This window comes from Lineus longissimus, chromosome 15, assembly GCF_910592395.1.
Source record: "Lineus longissimus chromosome 15, tnLinLong1.2, whole genome shotgun sequence".
In the NCBI taxonomy this organism is placed as follows: domain Eukaryota; kingdom Metazoa; phylum Nemertea; class Pilidiophora; order Heteronemertea; family Lineidae; genus Lineus; species Lineus longissimus.
The window spans coordinates 7,485,125-7,503,950 of NC_088322.1; the positions used below are offsets into that span (position 1 = coordinate 7,485,125).

The following is an 18,826-nucleotide window of genomic DNA, read 5'->3' on the forward strand; positions in this document are numbered from 1 at the left end:
CAAATAACAAAACACCGTTAGTAGTAATTGATAAACGTTTACCATGTTTTTAGGATCTCCGGAAAGTAATTTGTCACGTGACACATTGTGTTCAAGATGGAAGAAGCCGACCGTGACTTGGAATAAAAGGTCCTATATTTTGGCTTCTCCTGCTTATTCATGAAGGTTTGTTCTATTTTCAAAACTTCCTTATCCTTAAAGAGCTTGTCTGTTATTGTTTGGGCACACCACTTTTGTGTGTTTTATTGTATTTGTGCAGAAATATGATGCCGACTGATCTTGACACTGCTTTGTTAATTTAATTGGGTCACGTGACCTGTCATTCATTTCGAGGAAATCGACTGCAATCAATGACAGTCAATTAGTGACGGGGATTGCAATCAATGACAGTCAATTAGTGACGGGGAATACACCTTTAAAGGCCTACGCCGTTCGTTAAAAATTTTGAATTTGAAATTGAATTTGAAAATGTCCAATTGCAGAAATACGTACTAGATATAAATTTCAACATTGCCGTTGTGTGGACTAATATACAAAAAAAGAAAGTGTCTCCTCTTATCTAATCAATCTATTGATTCTATTAATGTCATTAAAGCATGGAAAGTTTGAGAGATTTAATTGCGCAATTGATTCTGGGGGTTTGTTAGGCCTACAAATAAAGGATGAATAATAATTCTGCAGCCCACGCGCTGCAGATCACTGATCAGCCGCAGGTCATGTCTAAACAGCTCCATTTGGATTTAAAATTAACTTCTAAAATACTTAATCTATAAAATGTACCAAGGCAGTAAGTTATCTGCAGATGAAGTTCGAGAGACTGAAATTGTTTGGTCTGATCCATCTGAATCTTTATTATTTCAAGTTGACCTTATTATCATGTTGACCTTAAAAGGTAAATCTCAGATCCAAGATCAGTCAGTTTAAACTCTTTTTAGCTCACCTCTTAGCAGAGGTGAGCTTATCCCATACCGTGGCGTCCGTCGTCCGTCGTCGTCGTCGTCGTCGTCGTCGTCGTCGTCCGTCGTCGTCCGTCGTCCGTTAGCAGGGCACGTTTCGTAACTGTTAGAGCTATTGAGTTGAAACTTGGTACACATGTACCCTTATGTAATGACACCTTGGAGACCAAGTTTCGGTCCGATTCGTTTCATGGTTTGGCCACCAGGGGGCCAAACGTTAAAAGTGAAAATATGCAATATCTCCCTTAATAGTAGTCGGGAAATTTTGAAAAAAATATGGTAGGTACTTCTAGCAAAGGTGCATCATATATCCTCCAGGTTTTTGATTTGACCTCCTTTTCAAGGTCACAGAGGTCAAATGGTGTAAATTGGCCGTTAGGATGTAACGATGGCACGTTTCTAAACTGCAATGACTATTGATACCAAATTTGGTACACATTTACCCCTTAGTCAGGTGATCTCAGGGACCGAAGTTTGGTCCAATATGATTCACCACTTGACCACCAGGGGGCAAAATCCAAAAACCTTAAAAATGTGATTATTCCTTAACTTCTTGCCCGATTGCCACCAATTTGATATCATGGGTACATCTAACCACCATACAGTATATGTCACACAGGTTTTTAATTTGACCTTCTTGTCAAGGTCACAGAGGTCAAATGGCGTAAATTCGCCGTCAGGCCGTAACTATGGCACGTTTCTTAACTGCAATGACTATTGATCACAAATTAAGTACACAATGTACCCCTTGGTCAGGTGATCTCAGGTACCGAAGTTTGGTGCAATCTGATTTGCCGTTTGGCCTCCAGGGAGGGGGCCAAATCCTAAATTCTTCAAAATGCCATTATTCCTAGTAATGACTTGCCCGATTGGCACCAATTTTATATCATAGGTACATCTAATTCTAACAACCATTCAATGTGTCACCCGGGTCTTCTTTGATTTGACCTACTTTTCAAGGTCACAGAGGTCGAATGTACTGTAAATTGGCCATTTTGGGGAAATTGTAATTGCTTGGACCTACATCAAACCTAACACTACATGACACAATACCATGCTCTTTATCCATCTTTCCTCCACATGAGGTGAGCACAATGGCCCTGGCCATTTCATTTAACTCTTAACTAATTCATTGAAGAAAATCCAAATAGAAACTCGTAAGTGAAATGATGTACAATAGGGCTCATAGTGCCATTTTCATCATGAGCGCGAGGCTATAAGGGTCTCAAAATATAGGTCATCTTCAGGTGACTTATATGTAATGTGCAGAGTTAATGGGGGAGGTCATGTAAATTCTTAATATTAACTTATACAGTGGAACCTCCCTTAGCGGACACCTCTCTATTAAGGACACCCTCTGTATAAAGGACACTAATTTTGGTCCCAAATGGTTTCTATCCATTCAATTTGACCTCTCTCTATAAAGGACAGCAGTTGTCAGTCCCGTGGGTGACCTTAATAGAGAGGTTCTACTGTATTCGGACTGGATGTACTCTGAGATGGGAGAAATTCCGGCATGTTAATTATTATACTGGTAACTCAAAGTGCAAGTTCATCTGACCCACCTGGCTCCTGCCATAATAGACTGATACCAATAGGCCCACATATTAATAACAGACCAGATCAACCAGTGAGATCCTTCTAATGGCCTGGTTACCCACATCAAAACACTGCATAACAATTTTGTCCTCTCCATGTGTAATTGAGATCCTCTAATCAATCAAATTTGCCCATCATTCCATCCCATCTGCTCTGATCCCTAACTTGGCACTCGGCCAATGCCCCAGGGATGACAGCTCCAGTGGAAATCTGTATAATGTGTGTCTAAAAGGGAAGTCATTTGGGGAATTCTGCCAATAATGTTGTGACTCACAATATTGATTTTCGAGTTCTCCCCTCATTATTCTGATGCTGGAAAGTAATTTGATATAATTGTAGATCTTCTGAGTAATTATTTTTGTCTTCACATTGTGGTAGTCTCAGGACCTGTCAAGCACCCATTAACTTTTAATAACTTTTTTGTTCCATAATAAAAAGATCGTGAAAGCCACCAAAAGCAATTGAAAGAAAGATGTGTCAGCATGTCTGACTAAATCTGGTTGCCTTTATGATAAATTGGTCAAACAAATTAACTCTGACAAACCTACTGTAGACCACTAAAGTTTTGTGGGAATTTCATTTGCGTGGATTTTGCCAAATAATGTAGAATTACAAAAATAAAAACTGTCCCTGCTCTCCCAGATGTCAAAACCAGTACAGTTGTCCCTGTCCTACTAGTTCTTTTGACCAGTACAGTTGTCCATGCAATCTTAGTTGTCACAACCAGTACAGTTGTCCCTGCCCTCCTAGTTGTTTTGACCAGTACAGTTGTCCATGCACTCTTAGTAGTCACAACCAGTACAGTTGTCCCTGTCCTCCTAGTTGTTTGACAAGTACATAGTTGTCCATGCACTATTGTTGTCACAACCAGTACAGTTGCCCCTGCCCTCTTAGTTGTTTTGACCAGTACAGTTGTCCATGCACTCTTAGTAGTCACAACCAGTACAGTTATCCCTGCCCTCCTAGTTGTTTTGACCAGTACAGTTGTCCATGCACTCTTAGTAGTCACAACCAGTACAGTTGTCCCTGTCCTCCTAGTAGTCACAACCAATAGAGTAGTCCCTGTCCTATTAGTTGTTTAGACCAGTACAGTTGTCCATGCACTCTTAGTAGTCACAACCAGTTCAGTTGTCCCTGTCCTCCTGGTAGTCACAACCAATAGAGTAGTCCCTGTCCTCCTAGTTGTTTAGACCAGTACAGTTGTCCATGCACTCTTAGTAGTCGCAACCAGTACAGTTGTCCCTGCCCTCTTAGTTGTTTAGACCAGTACAGTTGTCCATGATTTCTTAGTAGTCACAACCAGTACGTTGTCCCTGCCCTCCTAGTTGTTTTGACAAGTACAGTTGTCCATGCACTCTTTAGTAGTCATAACCAGTACAGTTGTCCCTGTCCTCTTAGTTGTTTAGACCAGCACAGTTGTCCATGCACTCTTAGTAGTCACAACCAGTACATATTTCCCTGTCCTCCTAGCTGTCTGAACTAGTGCAGTTATGCCAGTACTCCCAGCCATAGTTGCTTTGACTAGTCGTAATATAAGTTGGCCATGTCCTTGTAGGTCACTGTAGTTGTCTCAACCAGTACAGCTGTCCCTCAACCACCCTTAATTGTTAGGACCAGTGCTTGTCCCTGTTATACAAGATTGTCTCCAGCCTCCCTGTTGTCTCAAAATGTCTCCCCCCCCCCTCCCCAGCTTCCTGTTATGCTGGAAAAGTTGCCACCGAATCTAATGTGGTTTAATAGTTTCAGAACAAAAACAATTATCCTAATCAACACACAGTTTGTCTGACTAAGCTGCTGCTAGCTCACAAGGGAAATTCTAGCTGCCAGATCTAAATCCCGATAATGGGTCCACGATTGAAATACTACCATCCTGTCAATATTGATGACTTTGACCTTGACTCTCTTACCGTGGGGGAAATTCTCAGCAGCATAATTTCATGACATAAATATTTTATTTTTGAGTTTCATGTCAGAATGAGAAGGGCATCCTCTTTACAGTTCAAGGTCTTGCCTTGGGAGAAATTCTCAACATTTCATTGAATTTCAAAATAAATGGTGACTGCTCCGAATGTACAGTTCAAGGTCATGAGTCAAATTCTGATTGATTTTCTGACAGTTCTGACGATTTGTACAATGTGAAATGCTGTGAAGACGAGCGATTTTAGTCGCTATGACCTCATTGGAGCCATCACAGACGATTGTGGTTGGGATGTGGCCGCCAATCGATTGACTTGCACATTGTCATGGCAATTTCAAAAAATCGCCAACTATGATAGACAGGAATTTCCCAGTTTAGTGTATGTGACTGTGTTTGGTGCCAGCCTGGCAAAAACTCTTGGTTGCTAACGCCCATGCAGTGCAGAAGATAGGCCCCTAAATACTGTTTCAAAATTCTGTGTTTTACCACAAGTATTTCAATATGATTTCATTAAGTTTTCATTTCAAATGCGATTTGATATTTCAACCAAATTGTATTCAAGGTAATATCTGATTTCAACTTGCCCACTTTTTACAGGTAATTTGCTAGAACATGTAATGAACCTTTATACCTCACAAAAATAGAGGGTGTCTACAAAACCAAGACCCAAGACCCAAGACCCAAGACCTACAAAACCAAGACCCAAGACCCAAGATGTTGATGGGTCTTGGTTTTGTAGGTCTTGGTTTTGTAGGTCTTGGGTCTTGGGTCTTGGTTTTGTAGACACCCACACAGGTGTCTACAAAACCAAGACCTACAAAACCAAGACCCAAGACCTACAAAACCAAGACCCCCCACCTACAAAACCAAGATCTACAAAACCAAGATCCATCAACAAACCTACTCCAAACTAGTACCTAGTACCATAGTACCTGCCCAAGAAGTAATCACATTGTTCTTTTTTTTTTTCATTCACCCTAACCCTTTAGAAAGCTAGGCTATATTATCACGAATACCCTCGAGAGGACTATTTAAGGTATTTTAGCTTTTGTATTATATCCTTACCCCGAGATCCTTATTTTCTTGGAAAAGCTTAACCAGTGTTAAATGTTCTGAACAGAATCTGAGTACAAAGCATTAAAGAGCTTGTTTATATAGGAGCTTCTGTTTTATTGATAAATTGCAACTTCCTGCTGAAAAAAGGAGAGATGTATATGGGGTCTTGGTTTTGTAGGTCTTGGTTTTGTAGATGGGGGTCTTGGTTTTGTAGGTCTTGGTTTTGTAGATGGGGTCTTGGTTTTGTAGGTCTTGGGTCTTGGGTCTTGGGTCTTGGGTCTTGGTTTTGTAGGTCTTGGTTTTGTAGACACCTGTGTGGGTGTCTACAAAACCAAGACCCAAGACCCAAGACCTACAAAACCAAGACCCATCAACATCTTGGGTCTTGGGTCTTGGTTTTGTAGGTCTTGAGTCTTGGGTCTTGGGTCTTGGTTTTGTAGACACCCCAAAAATAGATTGTATTTGCAGTATTCATGAAGAAGGAATTGGGATATCTCATCTACCTGTAATTAGTAGTATTGATGGTAATTAGCCTTGATGAAGGAATGGGATGCACATCCTTGGCAGGGTGATCCAGGTAAATGCCTGGCTTTGCTTTGGATTAACCCTCTCATAATCAAAATAACTTAGAAGTTGTGGAAGTCTGCAAACAATAGTAAGCCTACATCTTAACCAACATATGCATGACTTAAAGGGGGACTATAGGCAAGAGGAGGGGCTTTTTGGCCATCTTCAAGTGACTAGTACACAGTAAGAGCCCTTGGTCATGTCAGATTTAGCACTATATATATCCCTCGTACAAGCGTGAATCATTTCGACCTACATGTACTGTGGGATGTGAGAGACCCCTATTGGCAGCTTTGTGTAACTTTATCTTGCCTGCCTAGCTGCTGCCTATATTGTCACTTTAAGCCCTTCGCTTCTCTGAGAGCATACATTGTAGGCCTCCAAGAACTTTCCTCCACTGTCTTTTGTCTGTGGCGATCCTTGCAAGCTCTTGCCAAGTTGTAAGAGTGACGGGTGGTCTTCATGTCACTCTCACGGTCCTGTCGCCAGCTGTTTCTGGACGAAATAGACTGCCCTGGGAGTCATATAAAGAGGACCCACAGTACCTGCTGCCTGTCTGACCTGCCGATGCATACCAGCAGCAGTTGACTAGAGGCAGTATCTATCAGGCCTATCACCCCATTAATGTACATGTACAATTAACTGCTGATCCCAGGAATGTCCAGATATAACAACAAAAATGCCGGCCCTACCATTCGTTAAAACCGGAATTAACTAAAAGGGCCAATCTCAACCAAGATAATCAGAGAAGGAAAATTCTTGCTCTAGCTTTCAAAGTATTGGGAATGTGAGATGGTCAATAACCATTTCTCAGTTTGAGTAAATAGAAAACAAGATCCGTGCTGATATGATATTGGCAATGTTGAGATGTGAGAGGGTGTGATAATCTAACACCTGCAGAGGTCCCACTTTTGTGAGGGGAAATCTCATCGATTTTGTTGAAAATGCGTTATGAAAATAGAGTACTTTACTCGTATACTAGTGGTACATGTACTTGGACCCTACGTGTGTACATGTACATGTACTTTTACTCCTAATACTACACGTAGATGTATAATCCAACTACATGGTGGTAACACTATTAATAGGAGTAAAAGTACTCTATTTTCACTACATGTACATGTACGTGTATGGTCCAAGTACATGTACATGTAACACTAGTAGTAGGCCTATAGGAGTAAAAGTACTCTATTTTCACTACATGTACATGTACATAGGTATAGTCCAAGTACATGTAACACTAGTTGTACACACACTCTCTGGAGCGTCTGTAAGAGCAGGCGAAGAAGATACTCTGCTTTCAGTCATCGAGGTGTTTTACAATAACACTACGAGGTCGACCTGTTCATAGAGTACAACATTACTGAAGATTGTATACAGTTTCACCACTGTCCATATCTGATGCTGACTGGCATTGTTCTCACGGGAGACTTGTTACTCTATGAATAACGCCACCGAGTCCATTTTTCCCTTGATTTGAATACGCACCCCCATCGATCATCCTCAAACTCAAGAGAGAGACGTAAAATCCATGTTTGGTAAACATCTCAGATCAATCTCTGATACTGAAAATCAGAGATTGATTTTGAGTTTTACATGGTTTCCAAGGCAACTGAATCCTCTTAACGTGGTATTTTCAAGGCTAAGTGCAGTTTGCAATCTCTGGATTTTGTAGGGATTCCGGATCCATAAGTTGATTTATCGTTTTCTATGTAAAAGATCTATTGCTGCCTTCATGTTCGAAACAAAATAATGGAATTTTTGGCATCGCAGCGCCACATTTGCAGAAACCGTTTGAAATGTATGCATAGTCAACTGTATTGTTTTAAAAAGTTTGTTTGATTCTTGCCGCACAAAGTGAGGGGCCAAGTCTTGAAAAGTTACAATCTTGGCCATTATCAGTGCGTCAGTAGAGCCTCTCTATTAAGGACATCCTTTTAGGACTAACAAATGCTGTTCTTGTTAGAGATGTGTCTGATTGAAGAGGTCAGATAGAATGTACAGTAGAATCTACCTATTAAGGACACCCTCAGGACTGTTAAGTGTTGTATTTAATCGAGAGGTGTCCTGATTAATAAAGACGTCAAATTGAATGGAAACAACCACTTTTGAACCAGAATCAGTGTCTTTAGGCTGAGAGTCCTTAAAAGAGAGGTGTCTGCTAAGAGTGGTTCCACTGACATGACTGAAGATTGTATTTGAAGTTCATCTGGGTATTTTGCAAACAGGTTATGAACTGCTGTGGAACATCCTCCGGCACCACCTGGTGTTGCTAATAAACATTCCTAATTAAGAAGACCTCCTAGGTTGAGGAAATTAACCAATGTAACGAACCCGTCAGAAAATATTGCTATTTACCTCTACATGTAGTCAAAAAGAAGTTGTGCGAAATCTTCTTTTCCTTCACAGCGTTTGCTCTGCGGGGTCTGAGTCATTCAGCGATATGACTGAGACAGATCTATTGATACGGCGGATATAGAATGAGATGCTAGATATCATTTTTCAAAGACAGAGAGCTATTAAGTAAAATTTATCACTATGCCACGGCTGACTCTTGCTAGTTCTCTTTGCAATCTTTACATCTAAGAAGATTGGAGCTGCACTCCTGTTCATTACTGTAGTCAAAGTGAGTATTCATAATGACGCAGAAATTAATGAGCGAAATTCAGGTCGTATGTGTCTACTATGGGTTCAGTTATGTTTGGCTGGCCGCCATTTATCGTGTGACATCGCAAGATGGTTTATTTTGTCATACCGACCTCTGTTGAGGCAAGGAGACATTGTTGATGCAGTGCCTCGATGTCTGCGACACGATGAATTGTATTTGATTTATTTTGCCAACATCTGTTTTAGGCTCCAAAACATTGTGAATTGTCCCTTGAATGCTGATTAAAGTCCCGATGTATTTTATGTGGCAATGTTTCAGCACTGAAATGTTCTCAAAAGATTCAATATGCGATCTGCTGATTCTTTAAAAAAGGCCAAAAGAGCATCACCTCAATAAATAAAGTACTGCAAAATCAAATAAAGAGCTTTTGTCTGACACAACTGTGCAACTCGGAACTTAACCTGGGAACCTAAAAATTACATTGGCAGTGCACTGTAATCTGAAGTGATGAAATTGTCACCTTGACAACATGGAGGTTTAATTTCCCATTAAAAAAACAACGAAAAAAATAAACCTCTGTAGGCTGGGAAAACGAAATGCATGAATTCACAACCTAATTGATTTTAAAATCGTGCTTTGTTTTCAAAGAAAACAGTTTCTGTTTTGAGTTTTCAAATGTGGGACGTTTCATTGAACTAAATTTTCTTTAGTGACAAAATGACATTTGTGTTAGTTCTGGCGCTGCTGGATGCCAACGTTTTAATTGGCAATTTAGTTTGATTTCGATTTTGTAACACACTATAGTTTTCACTCTTCAGGAATGTTTTGAGCTGTTAATCAATTGGCAACATCTTCTTGGGGATCTAAAGTACAGATACATTTTCCACATCCAGTTATTTTGTAACACACTGTATTTTTCACTCTTCATCCAGCAATGTTCTTGGGGATAAATTACAGACAAATATTCCACATCCATTGATTTTTTTACACACTATAGTTTTCACTCATTCTTGAGCAGTGCTGTGAGCTGTCAATCAATTAGCAGCATCTTCCATCTGTTGATTTTGTAACACCCTATAATGTGTGAGCCTCCTGCTGAGCAGTGCCATGCAGGCTGTCAGTCAGTTAATGAAAAGAACCCGAACTGTTGAGGAGAGCTCATTGAAAAGTTCTGATACGAGGTAAGACAACATTTTTTTCTCCAGTTATATTTTCCTCTTTTGATTCATTCTCAAAACATGCATACATTTGTTTGAAAAAGAAATTGGTCTTTGGAAGTATCTAAAATATAGAAAATGTGTATGATAATGATATAAATTACAAAATCAGAAGAGGGATTTTTCTCTGTCAGTGTAAGTGTGAGCATCAAAACTGATTGGAAAGGTTGCTGGCAAAGTTGTATGGTAAAATTGCGTTTGGGTAAAAGTGTGGGGGTATTAATCCAGTTGCACACATTCTTTCAACTTTTTCCTAAAACACTAATTGAATTTCAAAAGTTGCCTGTTCCAAGAACACTAATACATTGATTTCAAAAGTTGCCTGTTCCTAAAACCCTTAGGGCCGAATTTACAAAGGGTGTTTAGCTTAAAACAGCGTTTAATGTCTGAATAGACAGAGTCAGGGCCTTGCAGGGTTTCTTCATGAAAACCGCATTAGGCCCTGAAACTGATTATGTAGAACTTACACGCGTCTAACTCTTAAACACCCTTCGTAAATTCGGCCCTAATTGAATTTCAAAAGTTGCCTGTTCCAAGAACACTTGTACATTGATTTCAAAAGTTGCCTGTTCCTTAAAACACTAATTGAATTTCAAAAGTTGCCTGTTCCGAAAACACTAATTGAATTTTAAAAGTTGCCTGTTCTTAAAACACTAATTGAATTTCAAAAGTTGCCTGTTCCAAAAACACTAATTGAATTTCAAAAGTTGCCTGTTCCTAAAACACTAATTGAATTTCAAAAGTTACCTGTTCCAAGAACACTGATTGAATTTCAAAAGTTGCCTGTTCCTAAAACACTAATACATTGATTTCAAAAGTTGCCTGTTCCAAGAACACTAATACATTGATCAAAAGTTGCCTGTTCCAAGAACACTAATACATTGATTTCAAAAGTTGCCTGTTCCTTAAACACTAATATACTCATTTCAAAAGTTGCCTGTTCCAAAAACACTAATTGAAAGTCTAAGGATAAAATAATGTCTGCATGTTAGTCCGTAAGAGACATTGTTCCTGATGTTAGAAGAAACTTTTAAGTCGTTAATTTTTTCAAATCCTTTAAAATGCGTCCCTTGGTGAGCATCAGCAAATCGCTTGGGGTATATATAGTTGCATTGGCGATGTTCTTCTCCTGTGTGTGCTTCAGGATTTAGGCCTGGCTTACCATACAAAGTGCTTGTGTTTGTATTCTGTGCAGGTGTATAGAATATGGCTGTATCATAAACCAAAATATTTATACAATAGTGCCAAAGCTTCTTCAAGGATAATGTTCTACATCATACATGTATATCATCTGGATTATGCCCTGTTGATGTCTGTATACAACTTTATTCCTGGGTCCCAACACCTATAAATTTTGAAGAAAGAAAGCAAGATGAAAAAAACATTCTATCCCAAATTCATGTTTTGATTTTGAAAGAACTACATCAAACTTCAAAACAAAACCATATATAAATGAATTTGGTTTGTAAAACTGCCCCTCATTGCCAGCGGCCACTTCTTCTATCTCAAATGTCAGCTGCATCTTTCCTTGAAAGTTGTTTTTGAAATATACACATTGATTATTCTTATGTAGATGGGTCTCCACTGCCTCACTTTGCAAATCCAATACCATCTCCACACTCAAGAGAGTAACAAACCAAACACGCTGGAACCTGGATTTAAGCCAGTTCGAATAACCCGATTCAACTCCTTCGTTGATGCACTGTGTTCATTGCAGACCTACATGTAATAACTTGAGCTCTTGCCAAGTGAGTTTTTAAAAGTTAATGATTTAGTGTCAGGGGCTAGTGTTCAGAAGAGACCAATGTGTGAGAGGACAAAAATCCCGAAAATTGACTGGCAGAATTCTTGTTGTTGCTGGTGTAAACCGCTTATTAACGGATTCGGTATCAACAGATGTGAATGAGCAAATAACACATCACAGTAAAGACCTCTGAGATTTGACGCACCAGCTTGTAGCCGAACTGGAGCCTGTTGGATGCAAATGTGTATGATGAGAATTTATACGGTTGAGCTCGGAGGAGTTTGATAGCCCATTTCAAACCTTGGTACCAGGCAAAATATTTGGCTTAACTATGTCCCATTCTAAAGTAACATCCCTTGCCGCGTGCAACATTCGTGGAGAACTTGCATTTATAATAGTGCCAGAGGTATATTGTGCTTGAGTTCTTGTACAATTCTGGAATGAAAGTTCTGCGAAAGGCCCCACTGCAAAATTGAAGAAAGGGATGAAGCAGCTAGTTTCCAGAATGAATAACTGAGCAGAAGTTGTGCGTAGCAATAGCTATTTTACTTAAAAACAGTACAGTAGATAAAAGTTGCTTCCGATAACGGGCAGCGCTGTTAATTCATGGTGATGCTGATGTCAGTTCATATCAATCAAAAGAATGTTTGAACTGACTGACCTACAATTTTTTGTGTTAGAATAAATGTTGATTGTAATTGCTTTGCTAAAAACCAGGTCAAAATGCTTTTTCAAATATGACATTGAAGAGATCCATTCGTGGCACAAGTCTTTATTTTGACAGGCTGAATGTGGTAAAAATAACTAAATTAGTGATTACTTCTTATGCAGCTCATTGGCTACATAATCAACTACCTGAGGGGAACTCTAAACTGCTAACATTTATTAATGGAAGCTTAATATTCCCACCTTAGATTTAACCAGGCTGTTCAAAACTCCCCATTGTTATAAGCGTTTCGCCATAGGTTTCCTCTAAGATAATTCTGCTGAGATATTGCACACACAGATGTGAACCAAAATTTATTGTGTGCATCAAGGAAACTCATCAATATCTATACACACTCCTTGTCTAATATATTCAAATTGGCAATATTTTCATTCAGAGTAACACAGTTGGGGGCGTGCATCTCTAATGAGAGATTCTCCTCCCTATTGTTGCCCATGAATTGCCTGCTCCCATCCTGATGCTGGGAGATATTCATCCGATATGAGAGGCTGGGTTCCCATTGTTCCTGTATCATCTGTGACCAAGTACAACCATGTCAAATTTTGATAATAATGGTGAGTTTTGAGTGGTCCAGGAAAACCTAAAAATGTAAGACGGCAAAGAAATTCTTGGTCATTAATCAGAGCAGTTTCGTGGACGTCAGCTGGTGGCTTAGCATTCAACTATTATTTTCATCCCATGAATAGCATAATACCATGTTTAGCATTATTCGAGATGTATCGTATTGAACACTGTAAATCATTTGTCTCCATCGTCCTTGTGAATTTCCGGCCCTTTTTCGAACAACAAACATTTAATTTAGTCAAGTATGCATACTTGATTAAGTGCTTATTCAAATCTTTTTGTTTGCCTCGGCTGAAGTATTTTCACCTCACAACTGACAGATTGTCAGTTACACCCTTTCAGGAAAGATGGCTCTGTAGGTCAATGTTGCATCTTCTTAGTCTTTAGGGTTTGCGCGTCACTTGGAGAATTTGTATCTCTAGGGAGTTTTCGCTTTTCCAAGACAAGGTGAGATTTTTACATTTTTACGCATTTCTAAAAAAAATGTGCTTGGTGCCAGTTGGGTTTATTGGCCTAGTGCCTCCGTCTCCGGCCCGATATCCAGAGCCAGCTTGATTGGTTAACCACAGTGGCCCCTGGCCATTTTATTCAGTTAGTACCATTCATTTAAAAAAATTCATTGCAGTCTTTGCAGGATGTTACTAAGTATGGTGTAGAGGAACATCGGTAGTTGATGGATTTACGGATTGTTAGAACCACAGAACCTCAAATCGATAAAGGTAGGTTCCTTTCTGTAATTAACTGTTTGTGGTTCGGCCATTTTCTTGTCACCCTTTCCACAGATAACTGGAGTGTACAATCTTATAAAAGTATTAAACAACTACATGTTTAAACAAACTATAGAGAAACCTTTTCAAACAATCTTTGATCCACAATCTACTTGAAGTTGTTCATGTTTTCCAATATCGATGATTGATATTTGAGTGATATTTAAAAACGATTATGATGATTTATTTTTAAAAACAATTGATTAGTATGTCATGTAAATATTTGTATGACTTCAAAATGGTTGTGGTATTTTTGGCTCACTGTACGGGAGTCTATACGATACCGCTGTGTCCATTGTCCGTCGTCGTCTTTTCGGCTCACTGTACGGGAGTCTATACAATACCACTGTGTCCATCATCTGTCGTCTTTTTGGGTCACTGTACGGGAGTCTATACAATACTGCTGTGTCCGTCGTCCGTTGTCGTCTTTTTGGCTCACTGTACGGGAGTCTATACAATACTGTTGTGTCCATCGTCTGTCGTCGTCTTTTTGGCTCACTGTACGGGAGTCTATACAATACTGCTGTGTCCATCGTCTGTCGTCGTCTTTTTGGCTCACTGTACGGGAGTCTATACAAATTACAATACTGCTGTGTCCATCGTCTGTCGTCGTCTTTTTGGCTCACTGTACGGGAGTCTATACAAATTACAATACTGCTGTGTCCATCGTCTGTCGTCGTCTTTTTGGCTCACTGTACGGGAGTCTATACAAATTACAATACCGCTGTGTCCATCGTCCGTCGTCGTCTGTATCCTGTTTCTAAAACAGTGGCACGTTTTTTAACTGCTAAAGCTATGAACTTGAAACTGTACACAGCACCACACATGTCAGGTGACCTCTTACACTGAATTTCAGTCCGATCTGGTTCTTGACTTGGCCACCAGGGGGCCAAAAGTGGAAACCTAAAAAGTGTGATATCTTGTTTTTGGTGACTTGTTTTCAATAATATTTTTATGGTAGGTGCACCAAGCAAGGATACATCACATGTCATGCCTCTTTGATTAGACCTATGTACTCTACATGTAACATGTTTCTTATCCAGGATGAATTCCTAACCACTAGATATCTATACCATGATTCCCTGGCCTTTTCATTGTAAACATGTATTGCCTCAACTTCTTCGTATTGCCAGCAGGCAGAGCCTCGTTACATCAAGAACGACGCCGGAATTACTGCCTCAACAGAGGGTGTCACATATGTGAACGTATAGTGGATGAAGTTGATGAGGCAGTATCAATCGTTCTCTCAGGTGGCTCCACCGATGATGTTGCATTCCTTGTTTTGCATGCTCCTTCTGCTCACAAAATTAAGATCTGCAGTTAATCAATATTCCACTAGATGGCTCCACTGACGATGCTGTCTGGCATGATGAGTTGTTTTTTTTCACAGATGGAAATGCAAATTTTCATTGTCAAGTGGATTACAGCTATACAGCAGAACCTCTCTATTAAGGACACCGTTGCTACTGAGAATTGCTGTTATTTATAGAGAGGTGTCCTGATTAAAGAGGTGAAATTGAATAGAAATGGCCAATTTGGAATCAAAGCATCTGGAATCAAAGTCCAACATTAGACAATGAGGAAACATTTTCAACAGTGGAAAAAGCCACCTGGGATCAGGTTATATTTCCCAGAAGTCATTGCGAGAATACAACGGCCAGAGGTGACCAAACTGTGAAGAATCTGTCTTAAAAAACTCTATGCGAAAACAAATTATCACACAGGTCTACGTATTACGTAAACCTGTGTGATCCTTAAAGGGGAGTTAGTGCAAAACCATCCACGCGATTTGGGTAGCACAAATTCAGCATGTAGCAGCCATGATTTGAGTTGACATCGATTACCTCTGGGGAAGTTATTAGTGATTTACTGAGGATGATGACCTTAATTGCTACCTTTCTCTAAAGATCTTTTATCCTACGCTACTGCAACATCTAGCATCGAATATATAAATAAATTTGCTCACTTGATCTCTAATGTATTTGCTAACATGTCATTAGCACATTTTGGTTAATTATTGAGCTCCCACCCACCCAGATGTCAATTTTCATCTATTTCGTATATTTGGGCGAAAAAATAGTAGATGGCACTCGAGGCGAAAAGATAGTTGAAAAATGTATGAAACATAATATCCTGGCAGTTGTTTGCCTCAATCAATTTGGCACATTTCTAAAGATGCGGTAGCTACGAGCTATGTAAACCATCTAAACCATTGGAGTTACATCCCACTAGTGTAATATGAATCTGTATGAAGTTTGTAAGTTTTAATTATACTTGCTAGAGAGGTACTGGGTGTCAAAGAAAACATTTGCCACATTTGAAAGTTTCATGAAAAATGGATTCTATTCATTATCCTATGGCATTTGTTTATAATTGCCTCAATCAATTTGGCAAACATTTCAAAAGATGCGGTCGCTATGAGCATTCAAAACCATTTGAAATTGGAGTTACATCCCACTAGTTTAATACGAATCTGTATGAAGTTTGTAAGTTTTAATTATACTTGCTAAAGCAGTACTGGGTGTCATAGAAAATATTTGCCGCTTTTGAAAGTTTCCAGATCAGTACTGTATACATAGGTTACCTGTAATTTACTCCTACTCACTCCTCCAATCCATTCTATTCTGTGAGAGGTACATTATTTGCAATAAACTTTACTTCAAATTTGGACTGAAACAACATTTTTTTAAACACCTAGTACTTTATTTGCTCTGGAATGGATCCTGGTGGTTATGAAGGAGACAACGCTAACTTGACTAAGTGATTTTCCGCCATCGTTATTTGACTTGTTACTTGGTGTATGAGTATACAGGGATGACTCCAATATATTAGTCAGTTAGATATCTGTATCATATAGTGGTGAGAGTACATTGGAGGATAAACGTGTTGGTAGTGTGTGTTGTTGAACTTCATTTCATGAGGATAATTCTGAGAAGTACATGAGTGTGTGATTTCATTTTGATCATACATAAAATTTGGAGCATATTGCCTCAGTGTCTTAGACTCTTTGAGCAGCAGTTTTGATTCAGGGGATTTAGATTTTAAACAGCATTATCTTCCATATATCTGTTACTTTAATTTCTGCAAGTCAACTGATTTTCCAATGACAAAACCATCAATATGAGAAAAAAGGTCAGAAGATTTTTTGCGAATAAAAAAGGATGGTATGATTGATAGACCAAGTAGGTCAGTCTGCTGCAGTCCGGATGGTGTCGTTTTACTGAGGTACCGGATATGTCTCTATGGTGACTGGTGAATCAGAGTCAGTTGATTTCGTTTCATGCCTGATGAGTTTGATATTGATTTTTGTAATAAGTTCCTGTGCTATCAGCTGATACTAATACCATCGAACAAATCTAGTGCGGTAGTTGTTGGACCATACGTTGCTGGTGTTGGACTTCATGTGAACTGACTCAAAACGGAAAACTGGAAACCGTCTAACAGTACTAGTACTCTAAACATTGGTGACTTTACTTTAGAATTTTCATGTATGGAATGAAATAGATTTTTCGCTGTACCACCATCAAAGACCTTTTGTACCCGTACACTAGCAATACGTCAGTGAAGTTGGATAGTGTAGTCACTGAAGTTGGGTAGTGTGTTCATTGCATCAGACTGGAACTACATAACAGCAATTCACAATGGATTTTCAGTTACTTCAAAGGTATAAAAGTGTTCTTTATTAATTAATGGTGATTTAAGTATAGTATATTCATGCACTGATTTTTGCTGCAACTTACAAGTGCCTGTGTCCTATCGGCACTATTACCACCATCAGACTATTCAAGAAGTTGTGATACTGTGCGCTGCTGGAGTTGTATTTCATGTGGTTTGACACAAAATCCGTCAGTCTATCCATATATGATACAACAGTTCTGGTGACTTCTCGTTTTTGGAGTAAAATTGATTTAATGGGGACTGATACATCGAAAGAAAAAGACAAACAAGCGTCGTATTATATGTAGCCGGAAGTGGATTTTGAGTGACTGCCAGGTGGAATTCAACCAAAATGGATTTCCAGTTATTTCGAAGGTATGCAAATTAGTTAAAACCTTTCAGCAACTTTGCTTTCAGTGCATTTGGTATGGTCACGTGATGGTACACTTGGGAAAATGATTTGTTTGTTGGTCGTCGCGAGAGCAGACCCTTATTGTCAGGTTCTGTCATTATGTTTGTGGCAGCATGTGCCTAGCAACCATGCCTAGCAACGGGCATTTTACACTAAAAAATATCTTTAAAATCATTTTTATTAAAATTTGGTTCCGAGGAATTGTTTGCAGTACATTCAGCCTCTTTGTCACCAATTTTGAGACAAATCGGAGTAAAAGTGTAGACGCTGAATCGATTTGTTTCAGGTCCGTTTAGCTAAATGGCGAGATTGACTATGAATGAAGATAGTTTTAGCCCTAGGATGCTCGGCAGTTGTTGAATTGAAATGCAAATTGCGTTGCCAGTATTTGTCCTATTGTAATAAAACTTAAGTTTTCATTAAAGTTCGTTATCTTGTTCATTAAGTCCTTCGTCTCATGTAAAATGCGAAATGAATAAAATTATTAATTGGGAGCTCAAAATTGATGAGCGTGTATACGTAGCATGCAGGAATGTTGTGCTGGCCAGCGAGCAGTATGGTGAGTTTCTTCACAAAGCTACGTGTCTTTATCGATGATGTATGAAGAAACTACGAAGACCCAATGTAAGCAGTAATCTAATCTGTAATACTCTCAAATTTCAACGAAATCAATCAAGTATTTGCCGAGAAATTAGAAATTACGCACAACTTTACAGGATCGCGTCAGCCATAATAATGACATTAATGTACATGCAAATGAGGACTGTCACTTGCTCGTCAATACCGAGCAGCTAATCACGTGGGCATAATTATGATAATAAGGTACAGCGGTGGAAAAATTCAAATTCAAATTCAAATTCTTTATTACTCTAAAACGCTAAATAGTCTGGTTCTCTGACCTCGATCTCCGGGCTTTTGGTAGGGTTTAGGAACGGGTCAGGTAACAACAACCGTCTACAAATAACACGGCAGAAAAGAGGAGTGTTATTTTTAGATTCAGCCATTGTTGTAATACTACAATCAAGATGTACAGA

General features: G+C 39.2%; 1 protein-coding gene across 3 annotated transcripts in view; it reads left to right on the forward strand.

Moving 5' to 3' along the window:
- The first annotated feature begins 98 nt into the window (after nt 1–98).
- Nucleotides 99–18,826, forward strand: part of LOC135500029 (MAGUK p55 subfamily member 7-like) — an 83,646-nt gene continuing 64,918 nt past the window's right edge. The window contains exons 1-2 of one of the 3 annotated variants that reach the window (XM_064791188.1): nt 99–165; nt 13,582–13,675. Coding sequence is in view for 1 of the 3 variants with exons in the window: in XM_064791184.1 (XP_064647254.1) it covers nt 17,733–17,755 (23 nt within the window). In the remaining 2 variants the exon portion in view is untranslated. Of the gene's footprint in view, nt 166–9,826; nt 9,886–13,581; nt 13,676–17,667; nt 17,756–18,826 lie in introns of those variants that run through there. The other 2 variants (XM_064791189.1, XM_064791184.1) reach the window with 2 other exon arrangements.